We start from the raw sequence: 25,181 nt of genomic DNA on the forward strand, positions 1-25,181 counted from the left end.
TGTTCTCTGCCACAGCAGGTAGCTGCAAGTGCTAGATTGCCGTAATTGGCATCAGGCCACTTTATTTTTTCTTATTATTTATCATTAGTACTGATTATTTTTAACATTTTTGTTGTTATTACGTATGCTTAGTTACCCTTACCTATAAGCATACACCTTATTAATAAACACAGCACTGCAAACCTCTGTTCAGCGGCTTGCAATCAGTCTTCACTTGTGAAGACGGCTGGGATCGAACTGAGGGTTCGGAAGGGGGTGGGTTGGTTTTGGAGGCGGCACGCTGATCAGCACGGCGCCATCGCCGCGGCGCGCAGCCGCGGGGGCGGGGCATAGAGGCTGGGGGCGGGGCTTAGAGGGCGGAGCCGGGGGATTGGCTGGCGGCGAGGTCACGTGAGCGGAAGGCGCGAGTTGCCATGGCGAGGGCGGGATGGCGGCGCCCTGTTGGGTGCTGCGGTGCTGCTCATGCCGCCGCTTCCAGGCGCAGCAGGTGGGGTGCGGGCCGATGGGCCGGGAGCGCGCTGCGGGTCGCGTCTGATTCCCTCTGCTCCTCCTAGGCCAAGCGGAGCGGGAAGTGGAGCTGCTGCGTGTGCGGGCAGCGGCAGGCCCTGCAGAAGGTGAGGGGCCGGAAGGGCCGGGCAGCCTGTGGTGAGACGGGGGAGCCGAGTGGTGGCAGGGGCGCTGTGCGCTGTGCAGCCCGGCGCGGCGGGCGGTTCGGGCTGAGGGGCGGCGTCACGTCGCGCTGTTCCCTGCTGGGCGCTCCCTGCCGCTGTGTTACTTCCGCAGATCTACGGGCAGGGCTCCGGCCGGGACTGCAGGCTGCACGTCCAGAAGCTGAACTTGCTGCAGGGTGAGGCAGAGGAGGCCGCTGCCCGCACGGCTCGGTAGGGGCTCGTAGGGCTGTTGGGCTGCCCTGTGATAAAGCCAAACTGTGTCACCTCTCCGTTACACACCGCTGGATTGAGCGTCTTGGCATACTGCTTTGAACGAGGGCTTCTTTCAGATAAGATTATAGGTCGTTATTATGTTGGTTAGGCCTTTACCTGTTAAAATGTGCAGAATAGTTTTGATTTGTTTAGTTAACCTCTTTTATTGACAGAAATGCATTAGTGCAAACGTTTGGGTGTAATTCCTCTTGGGCTGGAAAATCTGAGTGAGGCTTTCCTGTTTATTTCACCCCAGAGTCTGCTTATTAATTGCCTAATTGTGAACTGAGCTTGAACTTGTAGAGCTTCCTCTGCACTCTCGGTTATTTTCAGAGATGAGTCAGAGGCAGTTAGATAACTTTGTTGTGTAATGCAGTGCTTCAGGGTTAAGTTTTGGGAGGAAAACTCAGTGTTTGTTCACCTTATTAAAAAAAAATAGTTGCTATTCCCAAACATTATGAAATAAATTCCCTGTTTCCTTGCTTGCTTTGGGCATAATCAGTAATTTTAAGCTGTCATCCCAAAAGATACACTGTTCTATCCCTAATTATGATCAATTAAAAATTGTCAGTGCCTGGCTTTAAATCAGAGCCATTACTCTATTTGTATGTACTGGAAACCCCCAGTACAATATAAACAGACTATTTGCACACTGGATTAGGAACTCCAACTTAAACATCTGTTTTAGGTACAGAGAAGAATGTGAAAACGACAACAGAAATGCAGCAGTCCTCTGTGAGAACAGTTTGGTACAGCAGGTGAGATACCTACAAAGCTGGAGTAAATACTTACCCATGCTGACCTGGGGAATCAAAGTGAAACCAGTAATCCCTTTATATTAAGACAGCTGAGATGATAGTGTATATACAAGCTTCAGGAGAGAGGCAGAATGTGATGCATTCAGAAACTCTTTGCACTTCCCGGATACTGAACCTGGGAACAAGATAGAGGAACATGTCCTAAAGTGACTTGTCACTGGAGGCATTCAGCACAAATGTGACAATGCCAGGATTGAGAACCTTGTATTTTGCTGTTTTCAGTAATTCTCTGATGTTGTAGGGGGAAAGGACAGAAGTCAGTCGCTGGAGTAAGTATCTGGACAAGGGCAGTGAAGATCAAGAAGAGGAGGAAGAGGAAGCAAGTACAGAAAGGCAACAGTTCTGTTCCTGGAGGAAGAATGCTGTGGAAGAACGAAGGTACGGTGATACAGGCTGGCATTTCGGAAGACGACAGAAAGAACTTTTTTTGTATTCCTACCTTTAAGTGATGATCATTTGTTAGAGGGTTATGGGAGGTATTTTGTCATTATAGCTGAATGAAGTACAGGCTATAATGAACAGCGTGGCTTGAATTCTATTGCTAGGAGTTTGCTTTTCATGAGCATTTATGGTGACTTGTTTGTGATAAAAATGACAGTGGAGTTAATCAGGCACCTTTCTGTGCGGTTCTTTTGATCAGGAAAATGCAGGAGAGTTTCCTCTACAATGATGAGAACTCAGAGGAAGATGGTGCTTTCCAGCTTGCCTACCAAGCCAAAAAGGTTAGAACCTCTTGAGTATTTTTAGCTGTAGAAAACTGAAACAAAACAGTGTTTTCCTGGCTTCTTTTATGTCATTGTAACTTTGAAGTTTTACACGTCTTCCTCTGTTCTTCTATTGAGTGAACAGGGAGAAGCAGCAAATCATATCATGACTTTTTCTCTGAAGGGTTTTAGTCAGGTATAAGCAAATGTCATCTGGTGTAAAGTGAAAGTGGTCGAGCCAGATTCCTCTATCAGTGCAACTGTTGTCAGTTCTGTTTTGCTGTTGTTGAGCAGCAACACCTTGCATAAGACACAGCTATTGGGTTACTGTGATTATCTGCCCTGCTAGTTAAATTGGCTCGAGTTTTCACAGCCCAGGGTTCGTTCCACTCAGAGCGTCAGCTTCAGCTCTACTTCAGATTGCTGGTGAAAACTTAAGTGTATTTGAAGGACAGGAGTGCTCTTTCTTTGCCTGTTTCTTGGTACATGTGCTGCATTTACAACCAAGCTCTTTCTTTTTCTTCTTACAGCACAAGAGATGTTCAACAGCAGTGCCTGATGGAGATGACATTTCTGCAGACAGTAGTGTCTCTGAGTCCACAGTGCCACAACAGAACAACCAACCCCCAGCTGCTTGTACCAAACCCTCCAAGTGGGAAAAGTATCTCTCCTGTTCTAACAACTGCAGTGAAAATGCTGTTATGGCCACCTTGTCACCACAGGATGGCAGTGGAAGGTTGAGACCACACAGCACCACTGCTGTAAGTAAGGCCAATACACATTTGGAACAGGCTCAAAGTGCTCTACCTCTAGGTACAGATTTTGAATCTAAGAAGTGCATTGCTAACACTGAGCAACTTGCCTTAAAACTGCCTGGCAGCATGCTGCCCAGCATCAGTTGTTCAGGTGAGAATGATGCATTGGCCAAGAAACCTCAAAGTCAGATGCTATGGGCTGGAGCTGGTGACTTCAACACTGGTAGCAGACCTCCTGCACCCACCCTTGTGAGGCCCAAGCCTCACACTACTTCTTGTGAACGCCTCTTCTGCACAGGTGATGACTTTAATGATGATTTCTGAAAAACTTGAGCATCTTCACCATTGCTTTTCTGTCTTTCTGTTGTGGGTTTGGCTTGTATACAGACCTGAAGCAAGATTTTGAAGTGAAGGTGGCTTTAAGAGCACTATTAAAGAAGTTGCTTAAAGGCTATCTATCTAACTGTGTTTTGTTGGAAAAGACCGATCTAAGAAGCAAGTGCTAGACTTGCACAGCGGTGTCTAGCAAGCATAGTAGGAGTAAGAATGGAAGTAGGGAGGGAGCAGAGATGCATCCAAGGCTTTAAGGATATCTGACTGGTACAGTTAAGTTCTGTGATGAATCCCCCACTATAAACTGCAACTCTTTTTTCCTTGTTCTACCTCTTTGTTTACATCACCCATAGCAACTCTTTCTTTCAAAGCTACTGTGCAGGCTTCAGAGCCAAGCATTTAATTTCTCTTCACAAATGAATAGCCCTAAGGGTCTGCTCAAAGCCCAAGTTATGGGCAAGAAACAGACTGCCGCAGTGCTGGGCCGTCTCTTATACTGGGAGTCAGCTGACATAGAAATCATGTGTTCTTGGCCTGGACCTTCTATCTTATAATCAAGTTCCAGTTAACAGAGTAGAACAGTTATGATAATTAAACACCCACAAACTCATCACCAGTGAAAGAGTGGCAGTATTTATTTCTTCCTCCACACTACAAGCACTTAGGAACATGAAACAAATCTAACAGAAGATGCATTTGCTAGAGTTAACTGTACCACATTGTTTTCTTTCAGTTAGAAGGAAACTAGTTTCTGTTACACAGACTACTACTACAAGTTGGGAGGCTGCTTGGAATACTGGATGGCATCTAATGCTGCCCCGATGTCACAGTTCTTTGTCTGCAGGAGTCGAGTGAGCCATCCACCCTCATCAGAGAAGCCCATAGAGAGCATCTGGGACAGGGACTCAATCAAGCGAGGGTCTGCTTCTGTTAAGAGAATGACAGTTCGAAGTTAAAATGCTTCGCATTAATAGCAAACCAGACAAGGCTGTGGTATCACATGGTAGGCTGGCACTAATCCTAGCAGATCTAGCATAGCTGACAAGCATTGGAAGACACTCTCCTCTGTATCCTATGAGGCAGACATTTTGAGGTACAGCATATGTAACCTGCTAAGGAAACAGCTGAGTTAAATCTGTCTGTCCTTGCTGTAAACCTCAGTGCTGGTGGTTTCAGTTAAGTGACCTGGCATACTTTTAACTAGCTCTTGCCAGAAAAGTGTCTTAAGTCACAGGATGTACTGTCTACAGCCTGCATTAAAAGGTTCTCAAAGAGTACACAGCAAGGACACTTTTAGGAGGTTTAGGAGACCACCTTTTTCATGCTGCTCAAATGGCGTATTAGTACCAGTTTAATACTTGCTGCCCCCATTCAAGCAGAGAACATGCCTGTTCCTAACAGCATGCAGAGTGCTTCCAGAGCATAAGTTACAATTTAATTTGTCCATATGTGAGCTTGGTTCCTAAGCAGGTTTGCTTATACTGGGCAAGTTGGCAATAATTGAGAGCAACTCAGATGAAACCTGCATGCATTCTCATACCTGGTGGGAGATGTGGGTAGAGTGCAGCCTCTCTCAGCCCTGTAGGTCCTGCCTGGGGAGCTTCCTGAGCTACATCTAAGGAGCTGGGATCATCTGTCTCTGGCATTTGTAGTGACTGCAGTTCACCTGTGGAAGGATCCACTTCTTTGGAAGATAAGTGGGTCCAGTCCTCATCACCCCCTGATGAACTGCTTGACTCACTGTGTTCCTGAAATGGAAAGAAAAGAGGTCCAAGTGCTGCAGTGCTTTCCAGGTAGGATGCATGCTCTTACTAGTTGTGAAAGTAATTCTTCCTATTAAAAGCAGCAAGTCCACCTTTGCTGTAAACCAGTAAAGCAAAGGTGCCACATTTTATCTATCTGCTAACAACTGAATCATCAATCTCACAACACATACTGAATTACTTCCTTTTCAGTAAAGCCTCAGCAACCATATTAAATGAACTGAGTGTTTCTTGTACCTGGGACTGGAGGCTGCCATCTTCCATTTGTGTGGGCACAGGATCTATCACCATGTCTTGTATCTGCTCTGCAACATTGCTCACTACCGTAGCAGAATCTGTGCTGTTCCAGTATGGTTTGGTCTGACTGTTCTGGTTAAGAGTACTGCTGCTTGACTCAGCATTGTTACTCTCTTGATTAGGGGAAGCAGGAGTCACTTTGCTTCTCTGTCCTCCATGTTCCACATCAATATCAACTTCAATACCTAGGAACATATTTGAGACCAAGAAAAAACATTAGATTTTTTGAAAGCACAGTTCTAAGAAAAAGCACACATTAATCCTGGACTGAATGATGTAGCATGACTGTAATCCTACAGTTTTCCATATAATATGTATGAATTCAAGTGTGAAGTGTTCTTTTAGTAAGCTTTATGCACTAATTAGTCATCCTCCACTAAATAGACAGGCCATATGTTTAGAGGGTCAAGGCAGAACTTAAGTATGCCTGCCTAAGCAAACTATCACTGTAACATGATTTTAAATCATTGGTGACTTGGGGTTATATAATTAATCCCTTCCTCAGCTCCTTACAAAGGACTCTGAAAAGGTACTGAATGGATGGCCTATACCCAAACAATTTTAGTACACAATAATTTAAGGCTTTGAGGCTTAGTAGCACAAAGTGGTTCTGGTACCAACCACAACGGCTGGCTGCTGCTCCTGGTGGGAGCAAAGCCAGTCTCAGGGATGGGGGTGACACACTGTAAATCACTTACCCAGGGGGCTCAGAAAAGCTGCCACACTCTCCCCAACATTCTTTAAGAAGGTGACATTGGGGTCCTGGGGCTGGCTGTTAGTAGAAGCTTCTAGAAGAACAATTTGTGTTAGTACACACAGCAGCCCACAGGGAAAGAGCACATCCCCAGGAATTCTTGGTGCTCGTTTTGTGTCAGTCATCTGCACAGCACAAAGGCAGCAGAGAGACTAAAACTACCTTTGGAACAGAAGACCAGTGGCATTAGCATTGTTAAGGCTCATCAGCCATGCTGAAAGGCACATCTAAGAGCAGAGCAGTGACATGCTTGACCTAATAGCTCTGCTTGGTCTGGTTCCAAATAGTCCTTCCGTAGACTCATATATTGCATGGCCACAAGACACACCATAAGTAAAGAGTCTTGAAAGGGGCTAATTATTTCACACAAATTAGATTAGTTCCCATGTCTGTTTTCCCACCCAGATTCCACACTGTGCTGTGAAGTCCCAGCTACTCTAGCTCCTTCACCACTGCTCTCCTTTACCAGACCATCTCCTCTTACCTCCAGCAGCAGGTGGACTGGGGGCAGCAGCACTGGCTTGGGCTTGTTCCGAGTTCTGGCATGGAGCTGCAGGTCCAGGATACCCCCAGCAGTGCATCCAGGGGAAGGGCGGAACACCATGCCGCATCTTACGGAGCCAGCGTCCTCTGGGATACCACTGCAAAAGGTAACATTCATGGGGCCAAGTGAAACTTAAAGCTTACACCTGGGCAGCATCCCATTCGTTGGTTCCGCTCCCTAAGCTTTGCTCACCTCAAATGGATTCAGCAGCGGGCTTTGAAACATCACCATGTTGTGCTCCTTGTGGATGCCTTTTCCCTCGCAGGTGCTGCACAGGTCGTAGTCTGGGCAGACGGTGCACTTGAAGCGAGCACCCACCACCGGCCCCTCGCAGCCGTCGCAGATGACGTTGGGGTGCACCATGTCACGGGGAGGCTCCTGGCTGCACTGCGAGCGATGTTCACGCCTGCACTCCTTTTTCTCTATTAAGGAAAGGGAACTTTGCATCAAGAACGAGGGTACTATTTAAAGGCTGGAAATCGGGCAGAGGAGAAGGAAACACAAACAGCCCTTGTCACAGCAGTATTGACTTACTAGGTCAGTTTATTTTTACACTGGCTGCCAAACACAAGCTGGGGGCACATGAGAACACTGACCAAGAGCAAAGGGGTGTTACAAGGATACCTGCTCCTCAAACAGCACGCCTTATCCCTAGCATTCTGCATGTTTGTTTTAGATTAGCGCTGCACCACCCTGCTTCCTACCTCGTGAAGTGCTGTGAGAATGGAACACTTCTCGAGAGAGGGCTCAGCAGTGCCAGGAGACACAGCAGATGAGAACTGAGACAAGAAGGGTGGCTTATATGACTCACTGCATGGACTGCAGATAAAGCTTCGCAGGTATCCAAGTGAACAGAAGGGACTGGGGAACGATGTGCTTAGGAATAAGCTGGATTTGGGGCTCCTTAGCATGTCATGGCACCTGCTGGCAGTACAGTGGGGGGTTCACAGGACCAGCCCAAACACAGCAGCTCTCAATGTGCCAACTGGAGCCAGGAGGAAGCCCTGGGCAGGATGGGTTTGTGCCCTGTCCTTACCTTGCCCTTCATTTAACCTCCCTGAGCTGTGGCGTGAGGATGAGGGACAGGAAGGGATTTTCCCAGTCTCGGAGCCCAGCCAGCAGCACATCGAGCCAAAGCACTCAGTGCCACCGGGGCTGCGGGGCGTTACCTCTGATGTACACGCGGAAGACCCCGTCCTGCACATAAGGCATGGCCATATCCAGCTCCTCGTCGGTGGAGAACGCAATCAGGTCCCCGTCTTCATCTGGGATAGGGCAGAGGACGCCGTCAGGCGCTCTGCCCACGGAGCAGAGGGACACCGCGCCGCCAGGCCCGCACCCACCTCCCGGCCAAGGCGCTCCCGGCGACCCCGACGCACGGGGGGAGCCCCCCGCCCTGCTCACCCTTATAGTGCATGCGGAACGCGGGCGGCGGCCCGGCCCGCAGCAGCCCCTGGAAGAGCTCGGCGACGCGGTCGTGGACGGCCTGATAGCGGACGGGCGGCATCAGGGAGAAGCGGCGGATCTCGCGGGTCGCATCTTCCTTGCCCAGCAGGTAGGCTTTCACCGTCAGCGCCGCCATGGCTGTGGCGCAGCAGGAATTGCCGGCGGGACGCGGAACTGCGATACGCGCTGCAGGGCGGGCGACGCGGGGCGGGCGTGGTGCTGCGAGACCGGCTCTTATAGCGCCGCGTGCGGGCCGGGCGGAGCGAGTTTGGCCACGCCCCCAGCCTTAGGCCACGCCCCCTAGCACCAAGCCACGCCCCTTTGGCCTGGCTGCGCCCGCGGCCTGTGCTGCCCAGGGACAGTAATAGAGAGGCGTTATTCGCCCCGAAAGTAATGCCTCCTATTTATCTGCGCGGAAACTACAGCAGCTACAAAGAGCACGATGACACTGTTCGATAGAGCAAGTTCTCAGCTGCAAAGCACTGTTTTACAACGTTGTCACCTCCGCAACGCTGCGTGTTTTCACCAGCGATGAACAAGAGCCTGCATGCTGCTCTCACAAAAACCTGTCCACTGGAGGTGACTGCTGCCATGTCACCGCTGCTGAAATGAAATGAAACCACCCGCCGCCATGCTGTGCTCGCACCCACTCACTGGTCTCCATAAACACTCAGCAGGTGTGGGCGAACGTCAGCGAGCACCACTTCTTCGACCTCTGCTGCCATCCCGCCTCCAAATAGGAGGCATTACTTTCGGAGCAGCCCTTGTACCTCGGTTGTGTAGCACTGATTTTCTCCAGCCCGGGGCCTGGCTGCCCAGCTTGGGCTGAGATGATAAAAACATAGCAGCTGTGCTGTGATGCAGTGCCCGTTGCAGCCAAGCACAGGCTGAGCGCTGGTTTCCGTATGCCAAAACACGGCCTGCCATGTGGGTCCGTCCTGGGCCCACGTGTGGCAGCTTTGAGATCGCAGCACTCTTTTGGAAAGCAGCACTCATGCAGCATGAGGTGACAAGTGAAAGCTTGCTGCGAGCCACGGCCTGGGCATTAACACCAGGAATCCTTGCTCTCCTCCACGTGAATTTCAATCCAGTAAACATGGAGAACGTCCCATCTCTGTGCTGCCTGCTGAGTCACGCTGGGCTCTCTGGCTGTGACATCATTCACTTTCTCAAAACACAAAGAAAACAAGGCCTCGGCCGGGCTGCGGTGAGCTCAGTTCACGGTCACGGGATGGGGTGACTCAGCGTTCCCTCCTCCTCCTCGAGGTGGGGATTTCCTTCTCCAGGCCCTGACTCTGGTGTTTCCCCATGGCTGGGGCCCTGCTGTGCTCCCACGTATTCCCACAGCACTCACTGCATCCTCTCATCCCACAGCTGGACAGACAAATGGATGTCTCCCCACCATACCCAACCTGCACACAGCTCTGCAGCCTGAGATTTGGCTTCAGCTCATGTTAACTTGAGCCTATGTTAACCTGGAGGACCCAGGTTTGGCATTCATTTGACAGCACTGAATGTTTTCTTGCCGTTCTTCAGGAATCACATTCCATCAGAACAACCCTTGCTCAAAAAAACACTTGGCAACCCCAGCTTACGAGCAGCTCCCCAGATGGACGGAGCAGAAGGACAGCAGAGCGGATGGGAATAAAACTGCTCCAGTTTCACGATTCCAAGTTGCAGAGGAAGGGCTCAGAAAGGAGCATTCAGCACCCCTGCAGCTCCGCTTCCTCCCTCCACCCACCTTCTGCTGGAAAGTGTTTAAAAATATTTGCTGAGATTGCTGCTCCAAAGGCCCAATCATCAAAAGTGCTCCTTCTGCCCAAGCTCTGCATTGTCACAGCAAAGCCCTGCTGGGATTCAGCTCCTGTACTCACAAACCACAACAGAGGCTGCTGACAGTTCTCCAGAGGGAATCATTATCCAAATCACCACCCCAACACCCTGCACCTGGGTGGGAGGGGAGGGTTTGCCCCTGTGCAGAGCTGCAGAAAGCAGGTGCTGGTGCTTTCCAGAGGCTTCTGGAGAACAATCCTCTGGATGTGTGAGGTCAGATGCTGATGACTCACCCTGCCCCGTGACTGCTTCCTCCTCCGGCCCTGCAGAAAGGCTGCCTGCCCACCTCCATGCCTCCTTCAGCCTCACCAGGGCCCAGAGTGCTGCGTGGGGCTCCCACCCAGCCCTAGGCAGCTCCTGGCATCCAATCACCATCATAATGCCTTGCACCCAGCCTGCTTCCAAGGTGTCACAAATCCATGCTCACACGTACGTATATATGCACACATTAATAGGTATAAATGCATTAATACAGAAATACATCTCTTTTTTGGTGGTAGGATCATATTCAGAAACGTTGCTTAGGAAAACTGTGTGGGCGGAAGGGGAAGCCAAGCTGTCTTTTTGCTGTCTCATTTTGAGGTTTGGTTTTCCTGAAGCTGAGCTCTGAACCTGGTGGTGTTTACATAGGATCAGCACCATTCATTGGTGTAACACAGCGCTTCTTTTTAAGGGAGGAAGAGCGGGCACTGAGCAAAGAAGGCAGGAAGAATCACAGAATCACAGAATCGCCAGGGTTGGAAGGGACCTCAAGGATCATGAATCTCCAACCCCCCTGCCACACGCAGGGCCACCAACCATCCCACCTAATGCTAGACCAGGCTGCCCAGGGCCCCATCCAATATGGCTTTGAACACCTCCAGGGATGGGGAATCCACAGCCTCTCTGGGCAGCTGTTCCAGCACCTCACCACTCTCTCTGTAAAGAATTTCCCCCTGACGTCCAACCTAAATCTCCCTTCCCTCAGCTTAAAACCATTTCCCCTTGTCCTCCTGTCACTCACCCTTTCAAAGAGTTGATTCCCCTCCTCTTTGTAGGCTCCCTTTAGGTACTGAAAGGCTGCAATGAGGTCACCCCACAGCCTTCTTTTCTCCAGGCTGAACAAGCCCAGCTCTTTCAGCCTGTCCTCATAGGGGAGGTGCTCCAGTCCCCTGATCATCTCTGTGGCCCTCCTCTGGACCCTCTCCAACAGCTCCCTGTCTTTCTTGTACTGGGGGCTCCAGACCTGGACGCAGTATTCCAGATGGGGCCTCACAAGAGCAGAGTAGAGGGGAACAATCACCTCTCTGTCCCTGCTGGCCACCCCTCTTCTGATGGAGCCCAGGATCCCATTTGCCTTCCGAGCCACAAGGGCACACTGAAGGTGCAGATGGCATCACAGAGTGCAGCACCCATCTGTGCCATGAGAGCACATCAGAGCTCCATGCTTGCACAGGTGAGATGGCACTTTTTCCAACCTACATTCATTACCTGGAGTGAGTGCTGTGTTCAGAGTGTGATTTGTGACTTTTGCCCCGAATGAGAGCCTGAAGGCAATAATGTCTGGATGCAGCAGCCTATGGGCACCTGGCAATGAGGTCAGTGTTGCTGATGAAATAGCACTGTGCTGATGCAGAGCAGCTGGGCCAGTCAAGCTGGGGGTGAACGACACTTCAGAGAACCAGACAAAATCAGCTATCAATCTGCATTGCGTTCTGTATCTGCTCCTAACACACGTTTCTCCTGATTCCTGTCATGGCAGCTGTGGGCTGCTGTCTGTGTGCTCACAGTGTGCAAAACCAAGCTGCTGCAGTGTGCTCAGTGCTGCCAGCATCGACAGGACGAAGGTCACCAGGCTCTGTTTGCAGTTTTGGTTTTTGAATGTTTGCAGTTCACAATTCAAACTTTAAAGCCAAAACTGGGGGTGGGGGGTGGGGAGGGCCTGTAGGAGTCAAGGTGAACTTTGCCACCAATACAAACGTCACAAGGGCTGAAAGTTGTGCTCTTATTTTTCCAATGAAAGCCCAAGGTTTTGTTGTGCCGTGATGTGGGGAAGCTCATTCATTTCTTCAGCCTTTTATGAAAACAAAATACAACAGAGAAATGAGTTTGAGCCCTATCCTTCGGAAGGAGTCTTGGAGAAATTATTGTTTTTCTTTCCCATTGCAGGTGCATGGCATATCCCAAGCGGTGGGAGCATTTTGCACATCTGGAAACAGTCTCTCAGCATCTGATGCAGCAGAACATCCCAGTATTGCCCTGAACTCTGCAGTGGTCACAGGGCTCAGCACTGCTCCCACCTACAGCTCTCTGGAGGGATTCCCTCATTAACTGCAGCTCTCGCAGCACACGTCAAGTTTTAAAAAAGTGATTTATTGCCCCAAATGGGGAAGGGATGCAGGGCTGCCCAATGCCACCCCGTGTGCATGGCTGCTTGTAATGCAGTGGTGCTGTGGCTCTGGGAGCCCACTTTACTCTGCCTTTTCAACCCAGCCTTACTGTGCAGCTCACAAGGAAATGAAGCTAGGCCCATCAGCAGGAGACAGAACAAGCTAAGTAACATTTATATCTGATTTCTTCTGTCCTGGCCAGCAGCTGAAGGTGGACTCTGTGCAGGGTGTTTTTGCACCCACTGCGCTGCACACAAAGATATGTGTACTCAGTGCACACCTGTATATATAGAGAGACAGACAGACAGGTGTATGTAGGGATGTGTACCTGGGCATTCACTTTCATATGCTCACATCCACACAGACCTGTGCGGGCATCCTTACATGTGCATTTCTATGGCAGGATTTATGTGTGCACACATATACACGCGTGCAACCATGTGCATAAACTGAGTATAGAGATATGTGCTGTTATATATGCAAACCACGTGCACATGAGTGCATGGGTACACACACACACGTGCACACACACACACGTGCACACACAAAGATGTATATACACGTACACACACGTACGCACGCACAAAGATGTATACACACACACACACGTACACACACAAAGATGTGTACACACGTACACACACACACGTGCACACACGCACTCCACCGCCGCTGCCATGCCGCATTCCCCCACACGGGGGCGCTCTCCGCCCGCGCCCCTCCCGGCCCCGCCCCTCCATGCCCCGCCCCGCCCGCCCGGCCCGGCGCGGCGCGGTCCCTGCATGCGGGCGGGCGGGCGCCGCGCCCCGCTCCGCGCACTCCGGGGCCCCCGGGGCCGCCGAGGCCGCGCCGCGTTCGGGCCATGCGGCCGCCGCCGGCGGGGAGGAGGCGATGAGGCTCCGCAACGGCACGGCGCTCACGCTGCTGCTCGGCTGCCTCTGCGCCTTGCTCTCGCTCTCGTGGTACGGAGCCTTCGGCGGGCACAAAGGTAAGGGGCGGCTCCGGGCCGCGGGGCGATGCGGTTGGGTCTGCGGGTGGATCTTAGAGACCCGGGGTCCCGGCTGGCGGCATCCTGACGCGCCCCGCTGGGGTCCCGTAGCGCCCGCGGGGGCCGCACTGGGGGTCCGCGGTGCTGCGTCGCGGGCTGGGGGTGAGCCGGGGCTGCTGGGCGCTCCCGGCTGCGATGCTCGAGGGGAGAACCGTGCCGGCTTTAAATCCTACGGGGTTTCAATCCCTATGGAGAGATGGGGGCCCCGTGGCTTCAGGGCGCTGAGCGACCAAAAGGACGGGGAGCCGAGCACCCCGCTGCCGTGCTGGGGCTTTGTGGGCAGCCCCTCCCTGTGCTTCGGCGCGGTGCTGAGCTGGGTGCTGTGTTTGGGACGGTCCGCTGTCCGCAGCTGGGAGCTGCAGCCTCTGCTCATCCTGCAGCAGAAATACGGGGTGTGACCCCAATGGACGCCCCTCTGTGTCCTTCTGGTAGGGCTCACAGCCCTGGTTCCGTCTGGCACCGGTTGCTGACGAGCAGCGGTGGTTCCAACAGGTTACAGGTAGCGCTGTTGTGTGCCAGCAGTGTGTTTCCAGCTGTACTGGGACCGCTGTCAGCCCTCAGAGGTCGTGCAGTCCAACCCTGCCCTGCATAGGATCGGGGTGTACATATCCTTCCTGCCTGATGTTTATCCTCTTGATTCCTAATAACTTCTGATGGCAGAGATACCCGAGCTCCCCAGACATTGTTTGACATTTAACAGCCCTACCAGCAGGTTTTTCATACGATCTAAGCAGAAACGTTGCTCTGTTTCCCTTTTTGGGGTACACACAAGGAAGTTCCTTCCCTCACTGCAGGAGCTCTTTGGTCTGTGGTCGCTCCGCTGCTCCCCTCAGGGCTGTCACGCTGAGCTGACGCCCAGCACAGGGCTGAGGCACTGCTGTGCTCAGAGAGCAGGGCTCACTGTGGGTCTTGTCCTTCTCGCTGTACTTCTGTTGCTTTGTACTTCTGCTACAGATGATGCACATTTAATGGTTTTTTGTCCCATCTGCCCTTCAGCCGTGCTTCTCCAGAACTTTTCCTGCTTTCCATTCCTCACCTGGTTCATTGTTCTCACCAAATCCCATTACATCACACTTGTCCTGGCTGAACCACGTCTTCCTTGTTTTTACAGATGAGTGCAGGGGGTCGGGACTGTTCCAAATCCTGCTCTTGTGCTGGCAGTCCCTCAGCTGGGGGTGGCCTTCAGTGCATTTTGTGTCCCAACAACCAGCTCACGGATGGGAGTCCCAGTCTGGGCTGGCTTCCCTGGACCATTCCTCTGTCAGATCCTCCCACTCCTTCCTTTACTGGCAAACCCCATTCGCACCCATTTGTGCCCTTAGTGGGACACCCACCCTGCAGTAGCCAGGTCCATCTCCTGCATCCCAGCTCTATTATGGGATGTCATACCCTGCCACAGAAACATGATGCGTTTGCAGTGATTTGGTTTTGGTAAAGAAGGGTTTCTTGTGCTCGGGTCCTCATCACTGTCTAAATACTTCATTGAAGTTAAGCTGATTAATCTGTAATATCCCAGATCCTCCTATCCCCATGCCCTGGCTCCTCGGGGCAGGCTGCGTCCATCACTCACTGCAGCATTGGCTGTCCCCTGCCAGGACCTGGGGACAGCTCTGGTGACACTGCTCTGCACAAGTGGGGAACACATGGATGATAAACACAGGATCGCAGAGCCTGCTTGCCTCTGTCACCTGCTCTTTGTTGGGAGGAGAAAACAATTCAGTGAAAGACATTCAAACAGGTCTGACCAGCTCCAGAGCCGCTCTCTCACAGCCGGCCACGGTTTGCTTACCCACTGCAGGCAGCACAGGGGCAATGGTGCCCTCCTTGTGGTGCGTGATGTTGCAGGCTGGCAGCCCTTGGGAGCAGCACCCAGCAGCTTTCCTGCCTGCAGATGAGCAGCAGAAGGGATGAGAAGAAGTTCCAGTGAGATGCTAGCGGGTCGGTGGGTTTCCTCCTTTGATATGAGGACTGTTTGGATGGGGCAGGGCTTCCTGCTGCTCTGTCCTTTCTGTTCCTTGCTCCTGCACCCGGAGTTCTGCAGCTCTTGTTGGAGGTGTGGGGCAGCACTTTGCAGGTCATGTCCCTGCTTGGGGCTGGGGCTGTCCCTTTGTGTGACATCTGCAGTGTATGTGACACATACATGTGACACACGTACCAACCTGTGGAGGCTGAGGGGGTGCAGATGGGGGTTCTGCAGAAGAGCTGCGGAGGTTGGAAATCTGTCATTAAAATGCACAACAAATAACAAGGATGTGCAGGAGTGTTTCTGAGAGCCCCTGCTGGGTCTGTGCGGTGCTCACCAGCAGCTGTGACTGATGCACGGATTGCAGCAGCATGTGCAAGATTATCTTGCTTATGGTTTGACCAAATTCATGCCGAGAATGAGTGGCACCGTGCAATCTGTTGATGTGCATTTATCAAAATAAATCTTTCATTGCCTGAAGCCAACTGTATTTCTGCTTATATCGCTTGGCAATTTATTGTTGGGTTTTCACACCGGGCTCTCACTGCGTGTGCCCTTATGGGTGTTCTTCTGCTGCTGGGATGGAGGTAAGGACAGAAGCAGAAGGGGTTGATGCACACCTCTGGTTATACGAGCATGTCCTGTGGCTTACTTCTCTTGCAGAACAAAACCATTTCTGCTTTGCGATTCCCTTTGATTCATCTGGAAGAAATCATTGATTTGTGCTTACATCCTGAATGTTCATTGATTATTCACTTAGTGTTTAAGGTAAAGCCCATCTACAGCTTGCTAGTTTAAGTGAAACTGCCACTCATCTCCGGAAACCTTTGAAGCCTGCTGAATTATGAAGAAATTGCTTTAGTGATAAACTGGGCAAAGCTGCTCCGCCTCATCAGCTCCAGTACGGCCACAATGGGCACAGCGCTGGTGTTGGTTCTCCCTGCACACAGAAACCCAGAGAACCATTTTTGGTGAAAGCTATGGAGAAATCCACAAAGCACTGCTTCTGCTGAGCGGGTGGGAAGAGTTGAGGTGAAGGGCAGAGCTGAAACCCATTTTGGGGCAGAATGGCAGAAAACCTTTGCACGGCTTTTGGAATCACTGAGGTTGGAAAAGACCACAAAGATCACCAAGTCCAACTGTTGACCATCACCACCATGCCCACTAAGCCATGTCCCTCAGTGCCACATCTTACCCATTTCTTTAAAACCTTTGATGCAGCAGCCAACCTACCGACCATTGGCCCACTGTGGCCTCAGTGGATGCTCACTGAGATTTGCAACTCTTGAATTCCAGGTGACGGTGAACAACAAACACACCCAAGCCCTGGGATGTGCCATGCAGCTCTCTTTGCTTTTCTCTTCCAGCCTTTGGGTTTAGGAATCTCTGGGGCGTGAGGCTGGGATGCCCGTGGGGTGGATGGCATGGAGCATCCCAGCTCATGGGGAAAAGCTTCCCTCCTCACCTGCAGGATCCAACACCGCCGTTCCCACGCTGGTTCTGAGGTTGCCCTCTTGTTTTTTCCCAAGTGGAAGCTCATGAGGTCAGCAGGGCTCAGTGCATGCAGGCAGAAGTCGCTGCCAAATTAAGGGATTATGAAAACTATTAAAATAAAGGAAGGGCTTTAGCTGGGGCTGGAAGGTTCGTACTGCTAGAAGGAGAGGCTTTTCAGGGATTGCTGATCGAGCATCTGCTTAATAGCTTCCTGGCTTGGGGAGAGGATTGTTGTCTTTGACAGAGGGAAATGTGTTTTCCTGCCTTTCTTATTGTAATTGAGGTGTACAGACTTCTTATTCAGCGATGACCTTTGTTTTGTTTGTGGTAGAACAGCTCAGGTCAAGCTTCTCTTGCATTGCAAGACAACCCAAGAAGGGCAGGTCTCTGTTTTAAACCATTTTTCTCCTTTCGCTGTAGCATTGGCTGCTTTTCCATGTGCTTGTTTCCCTCTCGACTCACATTCTTTTTTTCCTTATGTTAGTTGAGCTGCACTGTCCGTTTGCTTTTATCCACAACTGTCACTCTTGTGGTTGAGGGTTTGCTGCAGTGAGTTGATACTAACCTGGGGAAGGTCACTGCACTGGTACCAGTGCCACTGCCTGCTGCCTCACCAGGAGTTTTTGGACCGACTTGTTCTTTGTGGCATGGATATGCCCTGAAGGATATCAGGTAGTTTTTCTTCTCTCCCAATGATGGTGAGAGCTTTCTGGAAGCAAGAAACATGCAGCATTCCCATTGCACGTCCCCACATAAGCAAGAACTTGCCTGTGTTGGGTGCCTGATGGATGAGTGGGCTTGGGTAGGGTTAGGCTCTCTCAGGATTGACAGCTCCCTTAGAAAGTGCCCAAGGAGTGAATTATTCAGTTAATGGTGGCAAAAGCAGTGTGGTGTCCTGCTCTCCCTCCTGTCAATGCCCAGACTCTGATGTTGTGCTTTTGTTTGATCTTGTCTTTCCTGTTTTAACGATGCCTTTTTGGTGCCGTGTCTCATTGCGCTTTCTTTGGAGCTGTCTTTGATATCTTTTCCCCCTTGTCTTCCATTTCCCTCAATTTCCTCTCTTCCTTCTTCTTTTGATTTTGTAGAAAATGACCAGGATGGACTTATTCCATGTCTCTTTCTCTCTTAAGCTTGTCTAATTTGACTTATCTACCATTCAAGGACCTTTCCCAGACGTTTACCTAACACTGTGACTTCATCAACTCCACGGAGCTGGCTGGTCCCACAGATTCATGGCACTCCAGCACTTTACCTCTTTGGGTGGTTAATTGAGAGTGGTTGCGGGGTTGGGCACAGCAAACTGTAGGCAGAAAAATAGTAAAAGCAGAGGGAATGTTTTAATGCCATGGCTGAATTGAACCTTCCTGATCTGAGGGAATACTTGGGGCCTTGAGGGACAATGAGGGAGCTTATCTCACACCTCCTAGATGGAGCCCGAAGTTAATCATAGAATCATTAAGGTTGGAAAAGACCCCTAAGATCCCCAAGTCCAACCCCAACCCATCCCACCATGCCCATAACCACGTCCCTCAGTGTCACATCTCCACTGTTCTCAAACACCTCCAGGGATGGTGACCCCCCCCCTACCTGGGCAGCTGTGACACGGCATCACTGCTCTTATGGACAAGAAATGTTTCCTACCGACCAGCCCGAACAAAGGAGAATGAAGTGTTGTGTTCCAAAGCTGGTTCATTTGCTGATGTTGGGGATGGAGAGGTATTTTTTTTTTTAAATTAAGAACTGGAAACTCAAATTCAAGCTGCATGCAAATTTCTTGGTTTGATGGCTGAAATTCTTCATTGTGCCATCATTCTGGTGAAGACCAATGAAATGTGGCTTTCCCTGAGCTGGAAGGCTGTGATGAGGGAGGGGATAAGAGACCAGAATGGCATTTGTGCATAACTGGGACATGGACTGTGGGCTGGCTCCATATAGATCAGTTTGTGTTTCATTAACGTCTGGTTCCACCCTGTCTGTCGGTTTTATTAGATTAATTTATTACTTTCTGAAAGTGCCTCTCCAGTGAACTAAAATATCTGTTTACTGGAAGTATTTGGTTACCATGAAAAAGTGCACTTGGCACGTCTTTGGCAAATATTAACTACTTTCTTCTGTTTCTCTTTGCAATTTAATTGTCTATTTATCTTGAGTATTGATTGCCAAAGGCCTTGGTAATTATTTGCTGATTTTGGAAATAATCATTTGAAAGGATTGGATTACATTTGCAATATTAATCATTACTGTGGTGTGCTGCCTCGGAGGATGGGATCTCCGCGGCTCCGATTGCAATGTGAACATCTACTGAGCTGCTGCCTTAAAATAACAGGATCCTTACTCTGTTTTGTTCCCAAAACAGAGCGGATATTTGCAGAGAGGCAAACCTGGCAGGCACAGTTAGCCTATCAGTGTGCTTTTCCTGTTGGCAGGAGGAGCGGTCAGGCTGTAGTCAAATACAAAGATGGTTGAGGTTTATTTACTTTGTGCTGCTCCAGTCTTGGCCGGATAACACAGTGCCATGGCAGTCCCTCCACCGGTGTGGGTTGGTGGGAAGCGGCTGCCTGGTGCAGCAGCAATGCATCTCGCCTTTGTGCTGCTCTGCAGGGGTGTTGTTCTCGCAAGCAAATGTGCTGCAAAGCGCATCTTGCTTTGGGGGAAGGTGAGAAATTGGAAAGTCTCTGCTGGGAGCTGAGTAATTGGCACCTGCTATTATTGCGTCCCTCCTCCCTCTTTTAATAACTTGTTTATAAGGATGACTCTCCTACAGATCTCATTACAAAGCTGTAAAACATGCTTGTTTAAAAAAAAAAACAAAACAACACAAAGCATTCTTATTCCTATTGGATCTGCATACGTACTTCCTTCTGTTTCTACCAGAGGGAGGACAGCTTTTGTCTCATCCAGTGAGGGATCTCCTGGCTGCACCGGGCAGCAGATGCTGTTCCTCTACCAGCACCAAGCCTGGCAGCAGCCAGCACAGCTGGGAGGGCAGTTCTTGTTGTGTTAGGCCTGGAGGAAGGGTCGTGCAGGCTGTTTGAGTTCTGCTGGCTCTGCCTCCATCTGAGCTGTGCACTGACTTGCATTGCCAGGGAGCCGCAGCATTTAGCACCCACCCCTGGGACCTCTTGTTGCAGCAAATCCCACTTCGTTCTGTTGCACACCGTGATTTGGCTAATTGCTTTTAACAGTGTCGTCTTCATTCTTTTATTAGTGAATCGTGATGCAAAGGGAAGCCGGGAACAGTTTGGATCCCGCTGTGTATCGTTGGATGACCACACTGGGCTCAGCTTTGTCCCCACGCACACGTTGGGAAGAGGCAAAATCGTGTCCGTGACAATTGTTTTCTGATTCTTTTCATTACCTCGCAGAGTAAAATGATAAAAAGAGCCTCAGAAAAGAGGGCATTGCAGCAAGCCCTGGCAGGGAGGTAATCTCTTTTCTTCGTACCGAGGTATAAAGATAATTCCGATCGGGATTGAAGCAGCGGATGGCAAATAATTCTTGAACAATCCGCTTATGGTGTTCCAGGACGCGAATGAAAACCACTAATGGGATAAAGAAGGATCTAGATAATTATCTCAGCTGCATTAAGTCCTGTCGTTTCAGGAGAGTACTCTTGTGGACACTCATTTCATGTGCACAGAGTGCTAAAGCTGACCACACATTTTCAGAAGCCAGCTCATCCCAAAACAAAGACATCACTGCTTGGTGCTCGGCTGTCTTTTATCTACCTGGCCGGTCCTAATAAATCTCATTTCTGCTCTCTGCTATCCTGTTTCCCTTTTTTCCCCTCCCTACAGCAGCTTGAAGCAGTGACACACATTCTATCCAGGGCAGATTTGGAGCTTTCTTCATCCCTTTGCTTTTTTCATTTGTTCTGCTGGTTTAGGGAGAGTTCCTGTTGTTTGGTGTTTTTTTTTCCCCCTTCTTTCAGCTGGTAATGCTGTTGTTTTAAATCTAACTGTGGAGCTGCTTACAACATTACAGTATGCAGGACATCCTTAAATTGGATCTGTTTTTCTTCCCCAGCAAGAGCTCTGCCTTGCAGCATAGGGACTGTGCTGTGCTCCAAAACAAATCTGGCTGCAGTCGGTTAATGAGGCTCTTGTTGCTGGCTCTTTGCTCCCGTTGTGCCTGAACCTAATGGATGCCCCATGGATGAAGCAGAGGATGGCAGAAAGAGAAAGAAACAGCTTTATGTTGACAGCAGCCGTGACGTTTGGGTGCGTTTGGACCAGCTACTGGTGTCCTGGGACAGGAAGACCTTCAATCATGAACTGTCCCACCTTTCTGCATCAGTATGGCAGTGCAGTTAGGGTCTGGTGGCTTTTGGAAGTGCAGAAGGGCTCGGAGGAACAAGAAGGGTGGTCTCGGTGATGTTCTGCTTGAGCAGGAGCTGGTAAGCTGAATTGCTCCTCCAGGAGGCTTAATGCTGAGGTTCCTGCTCCCAGTTCTGGCCCTGTGGCTGTAGGAGATGGGCTGACTTTCAGCAGTTGTGCCTGGCACAGGCTGTGTCCCACACCACTGGCATTCTGCAAGAGGAATCTGCCAAGACACCTCTAAAAGTCAGCTGATGGCAGTGTAAGGCGAGATTCCCATCTTACCTCTGAGAACAGCAGCTCTTCTGCATGCTCTTGGATTGCACAGAAGTCTCAAAGGGCATTTTTACCCAGTTCTTACTACCACCACAAGCCTGTGCAGTGAACCGCTCACCGTCTCATTACTCGCTCATCAGTAAAGGCATCACTGAAGTCTCCCTCAGCCCTGTGCTGAGCTGGAGTCCCACCTGGAGCTGCTCGCTGCAGAGCCGTACAGCAGGAGGGGCAGTTTTGCAGGGTGCCTGCAGAGGGGCTGTCGGGCAGGCGGGGAGCTGCTGTTTGCTGTGCTGGCATAGAAGTATGGATTCCTGTTTGGTTTGGCTTCCAGCAGTCCTTATCACATCTCTTACTGCCAGCTTCCTCTGGGTTGTCCTTTCTGCCCCTGCCCTGCCTACGTTCTGTGCTGCAATTTCAATTATTTTTAGCATTTCTTTCTCCCTTCAACTACTCCACCACACGAGAGCTGTTTAAACAGCTGTCACTCCTGAGCCCACTTCTCCAGGAGGCAGAGTGATGGCTGCACGCAGGCAGCTCGTTAAAAGCCTCTCCGGGCTCTTCAGGATGGGCAACCACGTAGGTGTACGATTGTAACTGGATCCTGTGTTATGCAGAGTTTTGATTGCAGCCGGTGAAATAACGATCCCCTTCTGGCTGCTCAGCAACAGGAGAAATCTGGGTGACGAAAGGGAAGGAGAGCACTTTGGCAGTGGGGCATGCCCTCTCTTTTTGGTGAAGCGTAATAACAAGAGGTGCGTTCTGCTCTCAGCTTCATCCAGGTGCATCTGGAGGAACCTTATTAAAATAATGCAGTTCCATTTAGAAGTTAACAGAGGGATCCTGGTGATGGGTTGGGATTCGGTTGCTGGGCCTGCTCAGCTGTTTGCTGCGCCCTCCTTTCTGCCTCACTACTGGGCTTTGAGTAAAAGCAGAAAGCAGTTGTTTAAATCCCTTTCTTCATCGCTGTTGTGGTCAAACTGATTTAACTCTCTTCCAGAGGAAGTCCATGGCACGGAGAACATCTGCCATGGTCCCAATTGCGTTTGAGGTTGGAATTAAGATGTATGTAATTGCTCAGTGTGAGTGAGGAACACACAGATCCTGCTCTTTGCAGCAGTTTGTGAGCTGTGATCTGCATGCTCCTCTTGTACCCGTGCAGTTGCTGGGATGTGGTGCTGGATTATGGATGTCTCAGGAATAACGGCTTTCCATGAAGTGGCTCCCAAGAATGGCAAAAGCTTTCTTAGTTGAAGCTCTCCTTTGCTCATGTATTTGTCTTCTATTAGCAGTGTTCCTGAAGTGCTCCAGTAATTGATGTGTGCATGTGGTTGTACTGAAGTTGGGTATCTCAGGGTGATATTTACATGCAGCTCTGCTTTTAGCTCTTCTCTCTGATGCATTGCCATGAGCTCTTATGGAAGCACGGACTCTTTGGAGAGCTGTTGGGGATGAAGACCTTGCAGAGGTTTTGAGTCTGTGGCTGAAGAGAGGTTTGCACGGAACTACAGAATCGTTAAGGTTGGGAAAGAGTGCTGAGATCATTCAGCTGTGACTCTGTGGCTTCTAGGAAATGGATGGGGGTTTTGGCCATGTGCAACCAGCATCCTCAGCTTCTTGAGGATTCTGCTCTGTGTTTGCAAGGTGTTTTTTCCTGCATTTAAATCAATGATTTTATGTAACCTTGGAGTAGGCAGGCTCAAGTTGCTTTCTCCTTTGTTTTCTGGCCAAGTTTTTCTAAGAGAATAAAGCTTATGTCCTTCTTCCTAATCTCCCATTCTCACTTCAGCCAAATTGGGCAGTGGTTTGGGAGTCTCCAGAGGAGGTGGAAAATCCTTGAATTGGACCAGAAATCCTATTTTTGTAAGTAGCCAGAAGGACAGAAAAGAGAGAGTCTGGTGGTGGCTTTGCCGGAGAAGGGAATGAACTCCTGCATCAAGCTTCAGTAAATCCATGCACGTTATCTTCATTAAGCCCCCAACACAAGAAATCTGTTAATTGGAACTTTTGGTTGGACACTGGGCACCAGCTGCTCCCAGCACAGCAAACGAACAGGACCACAGCTGATTTGTCCTTCTCATCCCTGTAGCAATGGGTAGAAGCCACCACAGAAGTAAACCAGTCTCTTATTGGTACAGGCTCCATCCATTTTGCTGTTCCTACCTGTACCTAATGCCTCGTTCTCTAATTTTCATTGCTCTGACTGCTTTGTTTTCCTTCACTGCAATCAAGAAATGCAGTACAATATTGCACTAAGAACTTCATCTATTCAATTACCTTTCAGAAGCTGACTTAATTGGCTCTTTAAGTGATGGCTCTCCATTGTATGCAATCAGCACGACTCAAGGAGGGAACAGGAAGAGAATGAGGACTTTGTTTCTAATCAATAAATAAAGGTCTTTGAAATAATGCTACTTGCAATTTGTACCGCCGGTTAAATTACACTGAAGATGATAGCCTGTGCGTTCGATGTGGAGCACAGCTCTAACAGAGCAATAAACCTTTGCTCCCAGCAAGCTTGTGGACTGCTTTGCTGTGTGCTTCCAGCAAATCCATTTCTCCCCTCGGATTATTCTTTTTTTCCCCCCAAGAATTAGAGGAAAGCAAAACAAAAGTGCTGCAGAGCCCAGCACAGATGGTTTGGAAGAGTCTGATATGTAATGACTAATCATTTATTTTGCACCTCATAGAGTATGCAAATGAATGTGATACCTGATGATAAATAATTCAAAATGGAGATGGAAGGCAAGGGGAGATTACAGGCAGAAAGAGCACAGGAGGTACCAGTGGACCCATGGAGCCCTATAGCACACATGAAGGTATGCAGCATCGTTTCATAAACCACAGGGCTAGGTGATGTGGCTAAAGAAGGATCGTTTTGATAATAAATTCACTCTGTGCCTTTCTTTGGGCTGTTGGATAGAGCCTGATATGTTTTAATGTTTGCCTGTGAAGGCTGCAGGATTTATCTATGAAGTGAGATGTACTTTGCCACACCACCAGCAGTTTTTTGGCGGAGCTGTTTTCGTGAAATATAACCTGAGAATTTGTATTGGCTTAACACTTAAACTGCAGCCAGGGGAAGATGGAATATTCATCTTTATTGTATTTGTTTCTCCTGTAACGAGGCATTACTGTCTGTCGTAAAGGAGACTGTCCCTGAGCCCAGAGAGCATGCCCAGTTATTTGCTGCTTGCTCCATTAGCTCGTGCGGAACTCCCAGTTTTTATGTGCCTGTGCTTTTCTACTTGTGTAAGCCTGCCAAGGACTCATCTTGATGGAAATCCATTCCTGTAACGCTGTGTATACACATATTTGTTGAAGTTCTTAATGCAGTTAATGGAGGTATGGGTCTGGGATGCCCAATGAGGATCTCCCAACTTTCTGCTTCCCATCAGGCAGCACAGAGCTTGATATAGCACCTCACCCCGGGCACTGAATGCATGCAGTAAAGAAAAATAAACTTTAAGGAACGACAAGAGTGCCGTAAACATCGCTTGAATTTTGATTTACATCATCAAAGCACAGCACAAATTGCATGGCTCGTG

General features: G+C 49.8%; 3 protein-coding genes and 1 long non-coding RNA gene across 5 annotated transcripts in view; 3 read left to right on the plus strand and 1 right to left on the minus strand.

Moving 5' to 3' along the window:
* The first annotated feature begins 362 nt into the window (after positions 1-362).
* MRNIP (MRN complex interacting protein) lies at positions 363-3,654 on the plus strand. The gene is made up of 7 exons (XM_031598300.2): positions 363-487; positions 555-614; positions 784-881; positions 1,612-1,681; positions 1,983-2,119; positions 2,382-2,463; positions 2,976-3,654. Exons 1-7 carry the CDS (start codon positions 428-430, stop codon positions 3,522-3,524), a joined length of 1,056 nt encoding a protein of 351 aa, XP_031454160.2. The 5' UTR covers positions 363-427; the 3' UTR covers positions 3,525-3,654.
* A 491-nt stretch (positions 3,655-4,145) lies between these two features.
* SQSTM1 (sequestosome 1) lies at positions 4,146-8,561 on the minus strand. Of its 2 annotated transcripts, XM_031598298.2 has the most exons (8): positions 8,296-8,560; positions 8,061-8,156; positions 7,084-7,313; positions 6,832-6,988; positions 6,292-6,381; positions 5,534-5,778; positions 5,074-5,281; positions 4,146-4,460 (listed from the first exon to the last, which is right to left on the minus strand). In XM_031598298.2, the coding sequence occupies exons 1-8, from the start codon at positions 8,471-8,473 to the stop codon at positions 4,303-4,305; spliced, it is 1,362 nt and encodes a 453-aa protein (XP_031454158.1). In that variant the 5' UTR covers positions 8,474-8,560; the 3' UTR covers positions 4,146-4,302. The 2 variants fall into 2 exon arrangements, with proteins under 2 accessions (XP_031454158.1, XP_031454159.1); XM_031598299.2 differs by lacking the exon at positions 6,292-6,381 and having other exon boundaries at positions 8,296-8,561.
* Positions 7,289-9,294, plus strand: LOC149915914 (uncharacterized). The gene is made up of 2 exons (XR_016471234.1): positions 7,289-7,428; positions 7,568-9,294. It is a non-coding gene; the product is annotated as an uncharacterized LOC149915914 (long non-coding RNA).
* A 4,041-nt stretch (positions 9,295-13,335) lies between these two features.
* The window catches only part of MGAT4B (alpha-1,3-mannosyl-glycoprotein 4-beta-N-acetylglucosaminyltransferase B), a 36,267-nt gene continuing 24,421 nt past the window's right edge, over positions 13,336-25,181 (plus strand). Inside the window, exon 1 of the mRNA XM_031598307.2 lies at positions 13,336-13,527. Within this exon, the coding sequence (XP_031454167.1) occupies positions 13,431-13,527 (97 nt within the window). The 5' untranslated portion in view covers positions 13,336-13,430. The remainder of the gene's footprint in view (positions 13,528-25,181) is intronic.

The sequence above is a fragment of the Phasianus colchicus genome, chromosome 15 (genome assembly GCF_987193195.1).
Source record: "Phasianus colchicus chromosome 15, bPhaCol1.hap1.1, whole genome shotgun sequence".
Lineage (NCBI taxonomy): Eukaryota > Metazoa > Chordata > Aves > Galliformes > Phasianidae > Phasianus > Phasianus colchicus.

Coding starts and splice junctions, on each gene's coding strand:
- MRNIP (XM_031598300.2), top strand. CDS start 428: ATGGCGGCGCCCTGTTGGGTGCTGCGGTGCTGCTCATGCCGCCGCTTC. Junction 882..1,611: donor GCCGCTGCCCGCACGGCTCG/GTAGGGGCTCGT, acceptor CATCTGTTTTAG/GTACAGAGAAGAATGTGAAA. Junction 2,464..2,975: donor TTGCCTACCAAGCCAAAAAG/GTTAGAACCTCT, acceptor TTCTTCTTACAG/CACAAGAGATGTTCAACAGC.
- SQSTM1 (XM_031598298.2), bottom strand. CDS start 8,473: ATGGCGGCGCTGACGGTGAAAGCCTACCTGCTGGGCAAGGAAGATGCG. Junction 7,314..8,060: donor CTTCCGCGTGTACATCAGAG/GTAACGCCCCGC, acceptor TTTCCTTAATAG/AGAAAAAGGAGTGCAGGCGT. Junction 5,282..5,533: donor ATGGCAGCCTCCAGTCCCAG/GTACAAGAAACA, acceptor TTTCCATTTCAG/GAACACAGTGAGTCAAGCAG.